The 18,260-nt window shown below is 26.7% G+C and overlaps 5 protein-coding genes across 9 annotated transcripts; 2 read left to right on the forward strand and 3 right to left on the reverse strand.

The window, feature by feature from the left end:
• Positions 1 to 350: 350 nt before the first annotated feature.
• LOC126918465 (general transcription factor IIH subunit 1) lies at positions 351 to 5,101 on the reverse strand. Of its 2 annotated transcripts, none has more exons than XM_050726381.1 (8): positions 4,789 to 5,101; positions 3,680 to 3,882; positions 3,193 to 3,394; positions 2,924 to 3,080; positions 2,302 to 2,844; positions 1,897 to 2,224; positions 1,651 to 1,826; positions 351 to 1,572 (listed from the first exon to the last, which is right to left on the reverse strand). In XM_050726381.1, exons 2-8 carry the CDS (start codon positions 3,831 to 3,833, stop codon positions 1,450 to 1,452), a joined length of 1,683 nt encoding a protein of 560 aa, XP_050582338.1. In that variant the 5' UTR covers positions 3,834 to 3,882; positions 4,789 to 5,101; the 3' UTR covers positions 351 to 1,449. The 2 variants fall into 2 exon arrangements, with proteins under 2 accessions (XP_050582338.1, XP_050582339.1); XM_050726382.1 differs by having other exon boundaries at positions 4,670 to 4,926.
• A 594-nt stretch (positions 5,102 to 5,695) lies between these two features.
• LOC126918476 (uncharacterized) lies at positions 5,696 to 8,163 on the forward strand. 2 transcript variants are annotated; one of them, XR_007711343.1, is made up of 6 exons: positions 5,696 to 5,832; positions 6,002 to 6,183; positions 6,283 to 6,476; positions 6,559 to 6,811; positions 6,890 to 7,085; positions 7,823 to 8,163. XR_007711343.1 is itself a non-coding variant. In XM_050726397.1 (5 exons), the coding sequence occupies exons 1-5, from the start codon at positions 5,808 to 5,810 to the stop codon at positions 7,016 to 7,018; spliced, it is 783 nt and encodes a 260-aa protein (XP_050582354.1). In that variant the 5' UTR covers positions 5,696 to 5,807; the 3' UTR covers positions 7,019 to 8,163. The 2 variants fall into 2 exon arrangements, 1 of the variants encoding a protein (XP_050582354.1); XM_050726397.1 differs by having other exon boundaries at positions 6,890 to 8,163.
• On the reverse strand, positions 7,708 to 14,415 carry LOC126918460 (C2 domain-containing protein 3). Of its 2 annotated transcripts, XM_050726368.1 has the most exons (13): positions 14,280 to 14,415; positions 13,196 to 13,322; positions 12,430 to 13,112; positions 12,254 to 12,355; positions 12,056 to 12,184; positions 11,694 to 11,969; positions 11,366 to 11,628; positions 11,143 to 11,292; positions 10,872 to 11,054; positions 9,877 to 10,809; positions 9,612 to 9,803; positions 9,229 to 9,512; positions 7,708 to 9,147 (listed from the first exon to the last, which is right to left on the reverse strand). In XM_050726368.1, the coding sequence occupies exons 3-13, from the start codon at positions 13,055 to 13,057 to the stop codon at positions 7,761 to 7,763; spliced, it is 4,527 nt and encodes a 1,508-aa protein (XP_050582325.1). In that variant the 5' UTR covers positions 13,058 to 13,112; positions 13,196 to 13,322; positions 14,280 to 14,415; the 3' UTR covers positions 7,708 to 7,760. The 2 variants fall into 2 exon arrangements, with proteins under 2 accessions (XP_050582325.1, XP_050582324.1); XM_050726367.1 differs by lacking the exon at positions 14,280 to 14,415 and adding an exon at positions 13,551 to 13,888 and having other exon boundaries at positions 12,430 to 13,322.
• LOC126918472 (protein arginine methyltransferase NDUFAF7, mitochondrial) lies at positions 14,039 to 15,978 on the forward strand. Its single transcript, XM_050726393.1, has 5 exons — positions 14,039 to 14,545; positions 14,650 to 14,757; positions 14,824 to 15,105; positions 15,178 to 15,291; positions 15,372 to 15,978. The coding sequence occupies exons 1-5, from the start codon at positions 14,234 to 14,236 to the stop codon at positions 15,858 to 15,860; spliced, it is 1,305 nt and encodes a 434-aa protein (XP_050582350.1). The 5' UTR covers positions 14,039 to 14,233; the 3' UTR covers positions 15,861 to 15,978.
• Positions 15,838 to 18,249, reverse strand: LOC126918473 (CWF19-like protein 2). 2 transcript variants are annotated; one of them, XM_050726395.1, is made up of 9 exons: positions 18,102 to 18,249; positions 17,680 to 18,012; positions 17,480 to 17,597; positions 17,281 to 17,420; positions 17,144 to 17,209; positions 16,773 to 17,078; positions 16,547 to 16,702; positions 16,298 to 16,480; positions 15,838 to 16,220 (listed from the first exon to the last, which is right to left on the reverse strand). In XM_050726395.1, the coding sequence occupies exons 2-9, from the start codon at positions 17,836 to 17,838 to the stop codon at positions 16,080 to 16,082; spliced, it is 1,269 nt and encodes a 422-aa protein (XP_050582352.1). In that variant the 5' UTR covers positions 17,839 to 18,012; positions 18,102 to 18,249; the 3' UTR covers positions 15,838 to 16,079. The 2 variants fall into 2 exon arrangements, with proteins under 2 accessions (XP_050582352.1, XP_050582351.1); XM_050726394.1 differs by having other exon boundaries at positions 17,680 to 18,219.
• Positions 18,250 to 18,260: the final 11 nt, after the last annotated feature.

Genomic DNA, 18,260 nt, shown 5'->3' on the forward strand with positions numbered 1-18,260 from the left:
TCAACGAACTCAGCACGGAACATTTTTCCATTCGATATATCCTACCTCCTTGATAACTTGCTTATTTGTAAGCAATTTCATTTCTCCTGAAAAATAGCTATTTTTTTGCATTAACCAGTAAGGATATACCTTAAACTTGTTAACATTTTTCTTATCTTATTATATATACAGTTTAAATGAAAATTACAAGTTTAGATAAGATTTAAGGGACCTACACACACACGTACACAATGAGTACATCATATGTATAACTTGTTGATCAGTATCGTAATTCTATATTTTAATGAACTTGATATTTTAATAACAAGAGCAATTAGTCACTTAATAGAATGTTATTAACTAAATACTAATTCATAATAATAACATTTATTGTAATGATAATGTAAGAATATATTTACAATCGATATTATAATAGTATTCATAGCGTAACTTCCGAGTATGATCTCAAAGGTTTTTTACTGATTAAGTTAGATATCACTCATCTCGGCAACTGCCAAATTATTGCTACTGTAGAGAAAGTGAGCAGGCAGTTTACGAAATCTCGAATTGCAAATTGCTTTACCCAATAATATATATATATATATATATATATATATAAAAAAAAAAAATAGGATTCAACAATTAAGACACTTAGTTGAGTATATCGCAGATATCGTAAAAAGTATACTGATGCCACTGTGCATTAATAGTTTGTAAATTTCCAGGTAAACAATATTTGTTTCGTTTATATTTTGTATAGAACATACTCTTCGTTCATATAATTATAATATATCAAGAAAAAGATTGATGTTCTAAATCCATTAACATGTATAGGAATATTTATAATGTAGAAATAAACATTCACAAAACGACGAAATTTACCTCTTAATACATCTTAATAATACAGTGGCGGTATCACAGCTACTTTGATATCGTACAATAGATATTTCTCTTAACACACATTCATCTACGTAGTTACATTTTATAAATTTTTAGACGTTCCATACGCAATCATAGCTTTTTTTTGAAAATTTATAAATATTAACTTTATTCTACATGTAATATATTTTTTTATGAATTTAAATTCTTGAAATTTTGTAGCTCCATCATATCAACCATTGATTAATATAAGACGTGCAACACGATATACAATAACCTATGAAAAGTAAATAAATAAACTATATACTATATTATGAAAATATTAATGAAATGAAATATCGCTTGCAGATGGATCAAAGTAAAATATTTGTGAAAATTTTAAAACAATAATAAACACAATTATTTGTAAGAATAAATAAACAGTATGTGGCAGCATAGGATGCATGACACGATTCAGCTTTGGTTTTTGTGAAATACACCCATATTAATCCCTAATTATGGTAACATTATAAAATGCAATATATATAGGATGACCAATATTGCTTTGCTTTATTCACGTTGTTTTTAATTGTACGACAAATTATTCAATGGCTACCTCATTTGCATCTTACGTTGTTGCCAAACTGCGAATTTTCTATATGCTGTATTTAATAGTTGATTTAAATGACTTGTTAAATGTTGACTAACAGCAGAAAAATCTCGTTGAACACGATCCTAAAAAAGAAAACATCCAACATTCCTTGTGAAAAAAATAACGTAAAATAATGAATGTGAAAAATTTATAGAACTTACTTCAAAAGGTTTAAGTTTAGCAGAATGAAATCTATGTAATGCTTCGTGCATTCTAATAGCTTTTTCTTCAAGCTGTGGAGTTGTAGGTGGGAAACTTCGCCAAAAATGCCTTAGAAGTTCACATGTACACACATATACATTACGTAGTTCTCTTTCTAAATCCTTTGGTATTAATTCTGTAATTGACATAAATGACATATTACATATTTTAATCAATTCAATTTACAATTAATAATATATACTCACGTCCAAGACTTTCTTCTCTGAAGCCTTTCATTAAAGAACCACCTGGAGTTAATTCTCCTAGGGCAGAGACTGCTGCAGCTGGGCTAACTAATGATGTTGCTAATTGCCTTGGTATACTATTTCCTGCCAGCCAACCACTTACTTCCTTTCTTAATTGATTTAATGTCATAAGAAGTTCTTCAGACGTCGGTTCCGTATTACCATATCCTGGCACTGGACCATGTAAATACCTGTCTATATGATTCAAATTTAATGGTGCACTATTATTTGTATTAATATCATGAGTGGTATCAAGATCATCATAAATTAATTTTTCTTGTATTCTAAGCTGAAAATAAAATATATACATATTGTTATTGGATGTATTATTTTATATTAAAATGTATATGCATATTATAACTTTACTTTTTTCTTTGGTCGTTCATCTAACTGATTAGACAGTGTTGTAGTTTTACTTGCTGATGGCGTTGATCCATTTAATTGTGGTTGAATGGATTGTGTAGATTGCTTGGCAGTGCTGGCCTTTAAAACCATGATACTATGTTGATTAAATCTCTTAATCATACTTTGATGTACAATATTTCCTGAAACTTTGTCAGATTTACTAGGTCCATTCCCATAATTATCATCTAGAGTTTGATCCTCAAAAGAAGTTATATCCACCAATGGATCATCAATACCCGATTGAATATCTTTTTTAAGTTCTTGATCATCTATTTTGGCACATTCGGTAAAAAGATCCTTGGTCCCTGCATTGATACGATCTCGATGAAAATAATGTGACTGAAAGAATTTTGTCCAAAAATCAGATTCTGACATTTTATGAGGCACATTTTCTTGATGTTTTCTTTTTACTGCTGGATAAGTCTTAAATATACACTCTATAATATCAACAGTTAAATTATATTTCAATCCATTACAACCATCAGTTTGTGGTTTTATATCAGCCTATAAATAATGTATTGAATTATTCATTAATTTATTCTTCTAGTATGTGATTTGTATTTTAATAGCAAAAAATTCTTACCAGAAAAGCACTATTTACTCCTATTTCTTGTCTTTGACTTTTTTTAGCTTGGGTATATTCTGCAGCATGTTGTGACCAAAATTCTTCAGATGAAATAACTTGTGTAATAACCAAATCTCTGTATAACTGAAGCAGTACAGGATTTTCTTGAAGCATTCTGTTAAATAATACATTTTAATATATGAATGATATAGATATATTTTAGTATAGTATATGATAGTATATGAATAATGTAATTATAAATATCACTGTAATATGAAATACCTTACCTATTTTTTTCTTCCAATTCTTTATTTACTTTTCTTTTAAATTTTGGTAATAATTGCTGAAGTAATTCTTTTACATCATCACGATCTTTAATTTGTGCCTCTTGCCCATTTCTGTTTACAAAATGAAATATAGATGATGAACCATCATGTAATACAACTTGTAATTGTATTTTTGATTTTCCTTCTGGTGATATCTTTTGTACTACAAAAAAAGGTATAGTGTAATATATTAAATTTCAAAGAGTTACTTAATATCAGTAAATATAAATTTTCCTTTTGATAATTTTCCAATTTTACTGCTCTATTAAACAGAAAAGATTAAACTATAAATATACATTTAATATAAGTTAACATAAAGAGATAGATATAAATAATTAAATTATTAGTACATCGAAAGCAAAACATGTAGTAAAGTTATAGTAAAGCGAGTTTTCTTTAATAATCTTTTTATTAAACATTATTTTGATTTTTACACGAATGTTCTTACACTTAATGTCAGCATATTTGTGGCTGACTGATACAGTGTCTCTGTTATCAAGCATCCAGGCTATTCTTTCATTCATGACATATAAAGTGCCATCTCCTTTTTTATAACGAACTTGTCCTACTTGCATTAGAACATCTTCCGATGATGTAGTCATGGTGGATGTAATATATAATATAATTCTTCTAAAAATGATAAATACAATCCTAAAAAATATATTTAAAAATAAGTATGTTATGTTTACAAGAAAGAACTATGAATATATAACTATATGTAATATTATTAGGATAAGTATATCCTGATATTTATAAGTCTCCTATATAAATAAATGCATAAAAATAAAGAATCTTGTTTTATATTTGAATTTTATGTTCATAAATTTTCATGCCAATTAAATCTTTATCATGGTATCATATCATAATATAAAAAATTAGTTTTTACAAAATGATTAATTTTTAAGAAATACTCAAATACTTAATATTTGAAATCATAACAATTCTATAAAATACTGAAGGAAACAAATATACATGATGTATAACTATTTGAAAAAAAAATTTAATTTAAATATTATTGCACTTAATGAAAATTTATATATTTATGAAAAAATTATTACTTTAAAAAGTTTTGTGAACTTCGTATGATCTTCGTATTAGTAAACAATATAAATGTATTGAACTTCTCAATATTCTAAATAACTACAATTGTATTTATCTTTGCAATTTCCGTATAAAATAATGTAACATATTTGAATTATACAATTTTAGATAAGATGTATTAATATTTAGGAATTACGATTTATTTGTCGCTGTGCGTCCTTGAATGTTACATTACAACATAATGACTTAAAAAAAAATTTCGTTAATAATATCTTATAACATAAAGTTATGCAAAATCGATTGTGATATTATAAACAATGAGATCTTTGAAAATCGAGGAAAAATGCTAACTCTACATCGTGAACTAAACACTGATGTGATATTACCCATGACTCACTTTTTGATTCATTAATTATGGCTATCAACACGAAAAACGCTTTTTGTATAGTTCAAGGCACAGAACGCGTGTTTTTTAATCGTTAGAATAGGAAATTTAACTATAATAAGTCCATTTACCGGTGTTAAAGTGCGAAAAATCGTGGAACACTGCAGAAGCCCGTTGGGCGGCACGGCCATGTGCAGAAACACACATCAGTGGACGCATCGCGAAGCAAAGACGGCTGCAAACGAATCGTCGGTACGAATAGCACCATCGACCTGCTAAGACTACCGCACTCTGTTGTTCGACTAAACTTCTGTAACGCTTCCTGTGTTAAAACATTCCTTTCTTATTTCTTTCTTGTCTGAATAAACATATCGCCTGTAACTATGCACTATATTCATATATTCTGAATCGAAATAATTAATACAGATCCAAGTGGCAAATAATGATATTTTCTTTCACGAAAGTTATGAATTTGACTCAAACAGCGTAAGTTATATCTGTAGAATATAATATAAGCATGCGTAGTTACATGAGGGCGCTGAAATATACCTGATTTTGATAATTATAACACAAATCCTACGTATTTATAAATAAATGATATAGCAATATACAAATTAGAAATTTTTATTAAGTAAAATAAATAAAGATACCAAATATTGATGACGATTTCATATGAAGAAATAACTTTTTATGCCTCGTAATAAAAATATACGCAAAAAAGATGCCCTCTATTTTAATTTCATAGAATTGAGCAGAATATAAATTACAGTGCACTGATTGGCTGCTTCTTATTCGCGTGATTTGTAAATATAAAGTCATTTGCATCTATAATATATTTATATACGCGCAATCTGAATTAATGTGCTATGTAAATATAGTTTATTGATAACGTATAATTTTATGCATTTATTTTGAAACCAATTTCATTGCAATTGAAAAATAATATACTAATAAAAACACAAAGTTTTATATAAAATACTAGACAAATTTAAGTTAAAAACAATAAAAAATAATATCACAATGTTAGGGATATTTGACATGGAATTTTTTTGCCAATAAGTATGTCATATATGTTACTGCTGTAATCATTGATTTTCCTAATATAAATTTGAAATTTATAATATTCGTACTAAATACATTCTATATTTTCATGATAATGACAGCTTGTCAGGAAGGTATAAATGTATTTTATTAGTATTATATTTTCCTTATAATTAAAAGCATATCCTCTCTCTCTCTCTCTCTCTCTCTCTCTCTCTCTCTCTCTCTCTCTCTAACATAACGTAGCTGCTAATAAATTTAGTTTAAAATACTTTATGCTAAAAAAGTGCTATTTATAAATAGGATTTAAATACGTCATACAAAAACAAGAGCGGCAAAAGATATGTTTTGGATCTGGACGTCCCCGCGATACTTCAAAAAAAAATATGACTCCATTTATGAGATACTATACATTAGAAGATCATCCAAGTGTAACACCTAATTCATATGATGTTTTAAAATCATTTAAAACAATTATAACTAAGGTATAATCAGTCGTTTAGAATATACAATATTAATTAATTACAGATTTGAAATATTTGAAATAAGTATAATATAATTTTATATTACATATTTTGTTTCAGCCTTGTTCTCATAGTATTAGTAAGAAAGGTTACAGTGGCATTGCTAGATTTGGTAAAAAAGTTGAAGTGAAAGATATTTATCCATCGCCATTAGATTACAATACTTCTACATTTCCTAAACTAATACATAAATCAAAGTATCCATTTGATTCTAGCAGCAAAAGACAGACTTTTGTTGACAATACAACTCCAGGGTATAATAGTAATATAAGTAGAACAGTTGTTATAATCACTTATTGTGTATAAATTAACATTTAATGTACAATATGTATATAGCCCAGGAATGTATGTTAGTATTAAAAGAAAAGGTCCTACATTAAAACACAGTTTTGGTGGTAGTGTAAAAATGAATCTTGGAGTGAATCTTAAATGTTGTAATCGAAACACAGATATTTGCAAGATATGTGGGACAAAACCACTTGGTGATTATTGGCATTTCAAAAATGAAATATTTTTATGCAGGCCATGTATGATTAAAGAATATGAGAAGGAAACAAAGTTTAAACAAAGAGAATTAGAACAATTTCATGTAAGATTTTATTTTAATTATGTACATGTGAGAGTGTATACACATTTAATTATTTATTCATTTCTCTATTTATTTTAGAAAATACGAGATTGTTCAATTATGCATCAACATGAAACTACAACTGCAAAAATATGGTTGATGCATCCTAGAAGAGCTGTACAATGGATACACAAAGAAGCTTATCTTTCTAGTTACTTCAATGAATAATTTGATTTATACTCTATGTAGTTTGTATTAATATAAAATTTTCTATTTTAAAAATTTAACAAAACAAGTGAGGTGTAATTTTAATATCTACTTCTGTTATGTTCTGTGAACAAATAATTATTTATTAAAGAATTTTATATTTATTTGACATGCCATGGATTTAATTAATAATTTATTTAAAAAATTTTTATTTGTGTACACAAAAAAAGTATATGAAAAATAGTTAAATTATGTATTTATATAAAAACACATTAAAAACATATTCTGAATAATATTATTGATTTAATTAATAATGGATTCTTTATAATGTATTTCCATAGTGATGTTATTATTATGTATGTGTGATAATAATTTTATATAAATATCACTTTTTTTAATAAAAAGGTTAGTGTTCTGTATTATCTTTATATCAATGTATCTGAACAAGATATTTTAAACGTCAAATATTATAAACTAATTATAGAAATCATTAATTATTAATTTAAAATTACATACATACTGTAAAGAGATAGGATTCTATTTTTATATCTATTGGGTTGGCAATTAAGTGATTATGGATTTTGTCATTAGGTGGTAATAGCAAAATCCGTGATCACTTAGTTGTCGACCCAATATTTACTGTATGCGATAAGAAAAATATGTGTAACGTAGTCAAGGTATATATTTATAAGTGTAAATTATGATTATGATTATAGATGTGTGTGTAATAAATTTATTACATATTAGTTATAAGTATACTTGATTATGAGTGGAGAATTTCATCTTCTTGTTGTGTAATTAATGGCTTTTTATTATCTTCTATAGGATTACCACCATCAGGTGCTTGCCTTGAAAGCACAAGAAGAGATGTTTCAGAAGATACAGAATCGCCATTTTCAACTACTTCTGAATCAATTGATTTTATTATTGAATTGTTAATTGATATAGTTGTAGTCGATTCTGTACTATTACTAGCCAATAAGTCATTGTAATTAGTATTATGGAGAACAGTTAAATCAATACTATTATCAATATTTTCTGATACTCCAGATGGTATTGTTTTAAAACGTTCAGCATTTGCTAGAGATAAATTAGTTTCCACCGAACTATGTATTCTATTTAATTTATTACTTATTGATTTATTAAACACTTTACTATATCGATTATCTAATTGTTTGATAGTTTCTTCTTCTAATGGTGTATGTGAGTAATGTAAATCAGGTACTAAATGCTGATATAAAAGAGGATTACAAATGTTATTTAAATCCATATGACGAATATTTGAAGTTACAAGATATGTTGTTAATTCATCACATTTAGATGTATTGCTATTTTCTTCAGCAATTAATTCTTCACGAATTACTTTCGATACTTTATTAGCAGTTTGTGAGTGCATAGATGTCTCAGATGAATTTTTATCATATGTATCAACCTCTGACTTAGTTGTACAATTATTTATAGGATTTTCTGAGTTTTGGATAGTTAACTCATGTATGTCATCCATTTGATTACATAATATAGATGTTTTGTGTTCTTGGTTATGTTTATTACTGTCTTGTAAATTATTACTACTTGGTAAATGTGTTAATACATTAGTAATATTTTTTTCCATTGGTATAGTCTTAGTCAAACAGGTTTGTGTAGGAAACTGCAGAGATAGTTTATCAAGTAAATAATTTATATGTGCTTTTGCTCCTCGTTCTGGGTAATCAGTGAAAGTATTGTCCAGTGGTCTACTATTTTGCACTAAATGTTCACTTTGTTGTATTTCAGAATTGTCATTTGATAAATTTCGTTTACTATAAGAATTCAATATTTTAGAAGAATCAGATTTCATTATTTCACAACTAACTGCATTGTTGTAACTAATATAAGTTTGAGACAAAAAATTTTGAATACTCGTTTCATTTGATGTATTTTGGTTCTCATTTTCTGTAGTACTTGTATTGTGGCATATTCTGCTATTGTAATCTCTTGTAGCAATAGATAGTATTGGAGTGATAATTTTACAATCGTTATTTTCATTATCGCTATTTTGTTCATTTAATTCAAATTCATTTTCTAAATCATCTTCAAAAGCCGTATTTGTGACATCACGTAATCGTGATTCTAGGCGTTTTGTTATTTCATCTAATTCTGTTAATTTTTGTCTATAAAAAATATGAACACCACGTTTATAACTGTGTGATAATTTCATTGTAAATTATTGAAATGCAATAAAATTTACTTACTTTAAGGATAAGGATAAAAATGACATAGATACATCTTCAAAATCAATGTGAGTAATAGGATCATTTAATTGATTTTCACTATGTTCTGATTTTTCTTCTTCCCGTGTAACTGTTGATGAGTTATTACTAGTTTTAGTTTGTTCTATATCATGAGAATGTGTTTCATACATATTTAATGGAACCCAATTTAATTGTGACATAGAACATATTGGTAGTCGGGTTGCACTTAACGATGTCATAGGTTTTCCAAATAATGATAAATTAGCTAATGGTGTTATACATATCTAAAATATAAATAGTATAGTAAAGAATAAAATAAACAATAAGTAAAAACAAATATAATAACATATACATATACATATATATATAATAATAAATAATACTTTAATTTGTCCATTGCATTTTCCAGTAAAGTCCATTATATGAAACCAACCAGATACTGTCGGAAAGCCATTAATCAAAACTGAGAGATCGATAGCAGAGAATCCAATAACAATATCTTTCTCTAAGTTTATTTCCATACTATTATCTGTATCTAATATTCGCCAAATTTTTAGAATCAATCTCTTTTTATCCTAAAAAAAAGGAATGTTTAAAATTATTTAAAGGGGAAAAGATTTTTATAAATAAATTAAGAAAATTACATACATGTAAAAGCAGTTCTGTCGGTAATGCTGTATCACATTTCCAATTCCATTTAGGATTGCAACTATGTGGAAACGTATTAGTAATCATGTACGAGTTTGAAGCTTTTGTATGATCAGATTTAATGGCCTGAAATGATACATATGTACTTGGTTCAACAGTTTCATTAATTTTTTCTACTTTTGGCAAATGTAATGCACATTCAATCTCCACAATAGCTCTAAACATTGTTTGATTATACGTAGAATTCGTTGATTCATTCTCTACATGATTTATAGTTGATGATTCAAATGTTGTATTACTGTGATTACTTTTTGGATGTTGATCAGTTTCTTCATTGTACTCAGCACCAACTCCAACACTTCTATATGTTTCTGTTGGTAAATAAAGATTATGTTTAACGCTATTATTATCACTATCATCAGAACTGTTATTAAAGTTCAATTCGTTTGAACATATCTGCCCTGTATTCGATTGTTGTTTTTCTTCAAAATTTATCTCAGTCTGTATTGCTTGATCTATTTTAATCTTATTAACATTTAAAACTTGCGTTAAATGATCAACTGTATTTTGTAGAATAGAATGTCTTAAATTTGAAGTTTTTTCTTGTGATTTTTCATTAAATTTAAACTCTTTAACAGTTGAGATATCAGTTTGACATTCTTGAGTTTTCGAATTTGAAAAATTTGACTCTCTTTCATCTTTAATGAAAGCATGTATGCGAGGAGTATTTTGTAAATAATTTGTAAAATCAGAAAATTTGTCTAAATGCAATATTTGTGACGTAGCATTCATAGTTTGCAAATTTCTTGTCGTCTTTAATAACGTAATTTGTTCAGCAGTTCCAAGAGCTACTAGTGCAAACAACTGACCAGAAGATTGACCAGTTACAGGATCTATAATTGGTACCCAGCCATCCACACTTACCACAGGATACTAAAATGATAATTTATGTAAAGAATGAAATAATTAAGTTATACTAATCTAAAATGGCATACCTTAGATAATAATAAATATGGTAATACTCGTGGATCTCTGTATGCAACATATAACTGATGTACAGATAATTTTGTTAATCCTAATAGATTATCTATATTATTATTTCTTGAATAAACTTCAATGATTATGTAATTGTCTTTAATACGTTTTAATAAATCACTGTCATAAATAAGGGGTACTAACTAAAATGTAAAATTTATATATATACACACACACACACATACACATATACATGACAGATATAAATACTGAATACACAGAAATATTTACTTGACAAAATTGATAAAATGGATTTTTTGTATTGTTACAGACTTGACTTTTAGTCTTATCCTCTCTCCAAAATGCTCTGCATATTAAATAAGTATTTAATTCTGATAGTTCTTTCCCTTCCACTACATATATTAAACCATGAAGTAAAACCTACACAGTAATCATTTCATCACTAAAAATAATTATTTGATACACATTTTTAGTATAATTCATATTTTTGTACCTTATCTTGTATTCTATTTTTGTCATGTTTTATATCCGTTTTTTTATCATCTATGCTTTCTGTTGTAGATTGTGATACACACTTTGTAATAACTGAATTACTATCAGTAATTGGAAAATTTACTACTCCATCTGAAATTGTTGTTACTTCATTATCTGTTGTAGACTGATTTTTTTTAATATTCTTGCTCCCTTTATTTTTAGCTTCACTAAGTGATTCTGATGTATCCAAAATAGGAATGTTTTCTTTAACAGACATACTACCTAAAAAATATAGTATATTTAAATCTTCGATATAAACATTCGTTTTCTACTTTATATATACTTACTAATGTACTGTTTTTCATAATGATTAGAATCTGGACCTAATTCTATAATTACATTTAATTCTCCTGTTTTTATTTCTTTATTAAGTATAATTAGATGTTGTGCGAATTTCCAACTTTTATTTTTTATAATTTCATTAAGATTAATAGTAGCATTGCCTAATTCAATTAATGATCTTTTATTGACATGACGAACAAATATTTTAAATTTTATTTGCAATGCTGTATAGTATTTTAGTTTTGATATTCTATATACATTGTTGTGATTAAAATAAACCACTGTAAAAATATATTAATTAATTTTAAACATACATATATAATAAAATATATTACAAATATTCTATATGTTAATACTATCAATGTACCGTGATTTGTTTGTTTTTTAGAACATATTCTTACAGGTTTACTTTCCTTTTTGTCATTTTCTTTCATATGATCGAATATCATGTCATATTGAACAAAATATGTTGCAGATGAAAAAATGTTATCGTTATCTGTAAAAAGATGTGTATTTAATTCATAAAAAGATATTAGATATTTATGAATTCTATAAATTTACATACGTGATAATGAAGATGATTTTACACGTCTATAACCAGCAGGACTTAAAGTAAATGAGTCTACATTAATTTGGATATAAGTAGCAAAATCAAATAGTTCAGCATCTAGAATAGAACATAATTTTCATTAGTACAGTAAAATTTAAAGGACTAATATTATTGTTAAAAGTTTAATAAACCTTTTGAATCAATACACAATTTTTTTTCTGAAAGTGCATCTTCTATTAAGGACTTCATTTTTGAAGAAGATGTATTATTTGTCGTACTCTTATTATCATATCTAAATGTTTTTAAACTACTAGATGCAAGATCTGTCAAACTTGGATGCAAAGTTGTTGATTTCAATGTACATGTTTTACATTCAATAGATGACATCATATCTTTGCATAAAACACATTCATATAATTTTTCTTTATTTTTAGCAGAAACATGAGTTTGAAATCCATTATTTATGGAATTATCACTAGAACTAAATTCATCTTCATCATATGTTTCTTTAAATAAATCTCCTCTGAGCCTTTGAGCTCTTGTAACAATCTGAGCAACAAGTCTATCAGCTACTTCATTACTAAGTTTATTTACAGATTCTTGAAATTCCGTCCTTTTCAATTTTAAAATAGATTTATAAGTATCACTTTCTTCGGGTTTTATTTTTTTGTTAACTGTACACCTATCAGATATCAAATAATCCTGATTCTTAAAATTATTACTAGTTGAAACTAAGGTATTATCAGTACCTTGCTCTTTTCCACATTTATGTGTTTTTAATTGCATACTAAAAGCTTTTGTCATATATTCTAACTTCATAGAAACATGAATTTCTCCTATTTTATTTTCATGATTACTTACAATAGGTACATATCTAAAATATGGTTTACAATTAAGAATCTCTAATAAATCTGTGATTTGTGATGTTCCAATAATTATATTAGTTTCTTTACTAACAACCAGTAATTCTACAGATTCACAATTCTTAATGTATTCTTCAAAGAGATTTATATTTGTACGAATAGCATAAACCTCAGTTATTTCTTCCTCTGATCTTATAATATCTTTTGTAATATCTGCTGGTCTGGAAAAAAACGTATATTTTAAAATATATGCAATAAGATATAAAACTAAAGAGAAATAAATTGTTTAATCAACAATATAAGAAAAGGAGCAGATAATTCATATAAAATAAAAAATGACAGGTACATTAATTTAGATTAAACATCATTAAAAATCACTTTCTATTCTTTATTATTGATATTAAAACTTTAGAGAATAGAATAAAGATTATTTTATGAATACAGTTTACCTAAATTCAGTTCTATCAGTTTCTCCCCACCAAGATAAAAATATTCTAATATCACCAAAATTTTTCTTTGACCAAATGACTTCATCAATGACAAATTTTAAATAACCATGAATTTTGCCTTCAACTAACGGAGGCAAAGATTTTTTAAATTTCATCTTCGTATCCATTTATTTTCCGTAATATAATACATTGTTGATTTTGTACATTCATTTACATTTATCATTAGTCTAGGTTATTAATAGTAAAACATGTAAAAGTATCGCTCTAGATATATTTTGTATTTTTGTACTTTTTTGTTATAGATATTTTATATATTAAAAAATTAAATATTAACACTGACACTTTTATTTTATGTCTTTAATTACCGAGTGCAAAATTAATATACAAAATAATTTGTTCTGTTCACTTTTTAAGTGATATATAAAAACAAAAGCAGAATATTTGCTGCCATCTATTCAAAGAATACATAACTTGCTACTATGAATAATTTCACTTATATATTTAACATTTAGATAAAATACATAAATAAGTATTTGAGTTTAAATAATCAATTGTACAAAAAATTGATAATTTAAAGTGAAAAAAATAAATAAATAATTTCTTTCTAATCAATGATGATACGTAAACATAACCTTTAAATTTGTTATATATGCTTTAAATTCATCGATTAAAGGGTCGATAACATGGCTATTTTTCGGACATTTGGAAAATATGTAAAGTATTACAAACCATTTAGTACAAAAATGTTACTAAATTATCGAAACCGTTTTTTGTTTTATTCGTCGTATAATTTTTCAACCGTGAGTGACAAAAAGTCACAAAGTCTTTATCACTATTTATACTCGAAAATTTTAGCCTGTGGACCTATTACAATTCATGATTACATGAAAGAAATTTTAACTCATCCAACTGTAGGATACTATATGAATAAAGACGTTTTTGGAAAACAGGGCGATTTTACAACATCACCAGAAATTACACAATTATTTGGAGAAGTATGTAAGTCATCTTCCCGAAAAATTTTTGTTTGGATTAAATTACTATAATATGTAGCATATATAATATATATTTATTTATGTTTTAATCATTTATTTTTTAGATGATAGCCATATGGATGAAATATGAATCGCAAAAGATTTCTAAGGGTCCTTTTCAAATAATTGAATTAGGTCCAGGCAGAGGAACTTTAATTAAAGATATATTAAGGGTATGTTTTTAATATTCAAAGTATAAAATTATATAATTATTTTATAAATATATCTCTACTGTACAGGTGTATAAACAATTTAAATCTCTAAATAATATATCAGTACATTTAGTTGAAATTAGTCCTACTTTGTCCTTGATTCAGGCAAAGAATTTATGTAAAACAATTACAGAATATGATACAAAAATTAATGAATCTAAAAGTAACCCTATCAATTACTATAGAGAAGGTATTACAGAAGATGAGATAAAAATATATTGGTACAATTCTATTAAGGATGTGCCTAAAAATTTTAGTATATTTTTAGCACATGAATTTTTTGATGCATTACCAATTCATAAATTTCAGGTATATTAACTATACCTAATATATACAATTTATATATAATACTTTATATACATATAATAATTTTACATTTAGAAAACTGATAGAGGCTGGTGTGAAGTTTTAGTAGACATAATTCAAGGAAGTAATGAAGAGAAATTTTGTTATGTGTTATCAAATGCTCCAACACCTGCTACCTTTTATATATCAGTAATACTACTTGTATTTTATTCTAAAATAAAATAAAATACAAAATTACAGATTAAATACATTTTGTGAATATCTTTCAGAATGATGAAAAGAGAGAGCATGTTGAAATTAGCCCAGAAAGTTTAGTAATAGTGGATTATATAGCAAACTTTTTATGGGAATGTGGTGGATTTGCTCTAATTTGTGATTATGGCCATAATGGTGATAAAACTGATACTTTTCGTGGATTTTCTCAACATAAAATACACGACCCACTATTACACCCAGGAACTGCAGATTTAACAGCAGATGTTGATTTTGCAGCTATTAAAAAAATTGCAGAGAAAGATGATAGGTTAATAACTTTTGGACCAGTAACTCAATCAAGCTTTCTACGAAACCTTGGAATTGATTTAAGATTGCAAATGCTCTTACAAAATACTTCAGAAGAAAGAAAGAAATCGTTACAAACAGGATATCATATGATAATGGATGAAGATAAAATGGGAACACGTTTTAAAGTTTTATCACTATTTCCCTCTGTTTTAAAAGAATATTTCGAAAAAGTACCAGTAACAGGTTTTTATTAAACATGAAGATTACAATAAATATGTTATATATATCGAACATTTTTATAATATATAGAAACTTCTTGCATGTATTTATACATTTAAGGCTAAATAAATGAATAATGTAGATAAAACTTTATTCATCCATATTAAAATTTTTGTAAAAAAAATTATGTATTGCGATAATTTGTTGGCAATTATTTGCAAAAATTACATTTATAAATAAGGAATCATACCTAATTATGATTTTTTAATTTCAGGTTCATATTTTTTCCATATCTCTGAAAATTTTAATACTTTCTCACGTTGTTGATCAAAATGTTCTTTTTTTGGTTTTCTCCATATGTCCCGATTTAGATCCAACATCCCACCTATAATTTCCTGCAGTAAATTAACATTTGAAATTAATATTTTTGTGGAATAACCATTCATTCATACTTTTCTTAAAAGAAAATTACCTGTGCAAAATTTGTCGGAAACATATGCTCGTCCTCAATAACATGAGCATATCCTTTATTTCTTTCAAATTCTACCATAAAATATGATAGACCATTTGGAATAGCTTTACGCACATCTTTATTTTCAAGATTGATTACTTTTTTGTTCATTGACCATTCAGTTTCACATTCTAATAAGGCTTTCTGCCAAAAACATCAAATATAAAGCTTGATATTATTCAAATGTATTAAGTCTATGTACATATTTACCTTAAAGTATATTGGTGCTAATTCACCGATTCTTTTCTTCAGTGGAACACATTCCAATTGCATATGTGAAAATTTGTGACGACTCTTGTAAATTTCATAGAACACTGGATACAAATTTTGATCCATGAACATTTTATATAAAGCTTCTTTAAACATCTGAAAATAAAATACTTGTAAGGAAAAAAGGCATATTATTAAACAATAATATCCAGAAAATATGTTTTACCTTCAGCTTTTCCCAAATATTTTCATCCAATTGTAATTGGCAAGCAATATGGTGTACGGGTGTTATTATACAATGCCCGGAAGTCAAAGAGGTATAATGAGGTAGACTTAAACAAATATCAGAATCCATTGTAATGATCATGTGTTTTAACATGTATTTTGAATCAATACACCAATAACAATTATCCAAACTTTTCGATAAACGTTTATGTTCCTTAATTGCACATGAACGATCTTTCTTATTTTGTTCAGCATCTGATTTAATATGCGTAATGTGTTCCTCAAACATCTCATCCATATCTCCATTCTATAAGTTATTTTGCACATCATGTATTCCATAATATCTTTTAAAATAGATTTTGTATGACATACCTTAGACGCAATTTTAAGAAATGCTGCATCATCTTCATTTGTAGATCTTCCTTTTTCTTTATGGAACTTAAACACATTGATGATGTTATTGAGATTTAGTATTATTGACTATAAAAGTTATATTTTAGTAAACATACCAAATTTTCCAATGAATATTTATCATCATCAAAGTAATGTCTCACTTTCTTGCCACAAACATGTGTTTCTATATTTTTCCGTTTACTATTTTGTGAAGATTTTATAGTTTGAACTCTGGATTCCAATGGTCTTGTAATACCTATTATATGTTATTCGTTATTTATTTCAAATGTACAATTTTATACACATAATACATACCTTTTGAATCAGTTTGTGTAAGAATTACATTTTGGACTTCTTCTGTACTGCATATTTGAACATTTTTTGCGATATCTCTAGCATTTTCTAACTGAATTTTTAATTCATCAGCAAGTTTCTAAAAAAAAAATATCATGAATTTTTACAATTTCTTGGCACATTTCGTGTATGTAGCGTAAAATGTTAATAAGTATACATACAGTATTGCCCATTATTTCAGCTTTAACAATTTTTGCCCCTAGCTTATTCATTTCTGCTTCTGTCAGAGGTTTAGTTTCTCCAGATTCTGTATTATTTCCATCACTATTAGAAATTTGTCTTGCACGACGGCCGACATGAGTATGTGACGAACTCAACATGTTAAAGTTTCAAAAACGTTTATGTCAAGCGTGTGTCATCACAACTAACCTTAATATTTGTTGTGCAGAATTGATAGTTTACAGATCAGCATGCCATAAGGCACAATTGACTCTATGTATACCGTATATCGTATTGTTAAGTTGAGTAAAAGCTAAAGGCAGTAAGTTTCCTCTCTGGTAGAAGTAAACAAAACTAATCACATAGTACACAGCAGTTTTAGCTATTGGTTGATAGTCGTTAATGAATTATGATTTTTACGAACGTTTTGGATATAAATTTGCACGATAAATCTGATCTTTTCGCTTAAGAGGTTAATGTACGAAAAAAAAATAGGGAAAAAAGGAAAGTTGTGAATCAACTAAGAATTTAATCACGTAGTTCTATTTATCTTTCCAGGCTCGACTCATTGGATCACGAACTT

This window comes from Bombus affinis, chromosome 7 (assembly GCF_024516045.1).
Source record: "Bombus affinis isolate iyBomAffi1 chromosome 7, iyBomAffi1.2, whole genome shotgun sequence".
In the NCBI taxonomy this organism is placed as follows: domain Eukaryota; kingdom Metazoa; phylum Arthropoda; class Insecta; order Hymenoptera; family Apidae; genus Bombus; species Bombus affinis.

Bases quoted from the DNA above. Each gene is read 5' to 3' on its own strand.
- LOC126918465 (XM_050726381.1), bottom strand. From the start codon at position 3,833: ATGACTACATCATCGGAAGATGTTCTAATGCAAGTAGGACAAGTTCGT. The intron at 2,225-2,301 runs GTAAAGTTATAA...TTTTATTTTCAG, and splicing joins ATGAACGACCAAAGAAAAAA to CTTAGAATACAAGAAAAATT. The intron at 1,827-1,896 runs GTGAGTATATAT...TGTCAATTACAG, and splicing joins CAGAGAAGAAAGTCTTGGAC to AATTAATACCAAAGGATTTA.
- LOC126918476 (XM_050726397.1), top strand. From the start codon at position 5,808: ATGATAATGACAGCTTGTCAGGAAG. The intron at 6,184-6,282 runs GTATAATCAGTC...ATTTTGTTTCAG, and splicing joins TTAAAACAATTATAACTAAG to CCTTGTTCTCATAGTATTAG. The intron at 6,812-6,889 runs GTAAGATTTTAT...TATTTATTTTAG, and splicing joins GAGAATTAGAACAATTTCAT to AAAATACGAGATTGTTCAAT.
- LOC126918460 (XM_050726367.1), bottom strand. From the start codon at position 13,717: ATGGATACGAAGATGAAATTTAAAAAATCTTTGCCTCCGTTAGTTGAA. The intron at 11,293-11,365 runs GTACAAAAATAT...ATTACTGTGTAG, and splicing joins AAAATAGAATACAAGATAAG to GTTTTACTTCATGGTTTAAT. The intron at 9,513-9,611 runs GTATTATTTATT...TTTATATTTTAG, and splicing joins AATGCAATGGACAAATTAAA to ATATGTATAACACCATTAGC.
- LOC126918472 (XM_050726393.1), top strand. From the start codon at position 14,234: ATGGCTATTTTTCGGACATTTGGAAAATATGTAAAGTATTACAAACCA. The intron at 14,758-14,823 runs GTATGTTTTTAA...TCTACTGTACAG, and splicing joins TAATTAAAGATATATTAAGG to GTGTATAAACAATTTAAATC. The intron at 15,292-15,371 runs GTAATACTACTT...AATATCTTTCAG, and splicing joins CTGCTACCTTTTATATATCA to AATGATGAAAAGAGAGAGCA.
- LOC126918473 (XM_050726395.1), bottom strand. From the start codon at position 17,838: ATGTTGAGTTCGTCACATACTCATGTCGGCCGTCGTGCAAGACAAATT. The intron at 16,703-16,772 runs GTAAAACATATT...TTTTATTTTCAG, and splicing joins ATATTTGGGAAAAGCTGAAG to ATGTTTAAAGAAGCTTTATA. The intron at 16,481-16,546 runs GTAAATATGTAC...TGTTTTTGGCAG, and splicing joins TAGCACCAATATACTTTAAG to AAAGCCTTATTAGAATGTGA.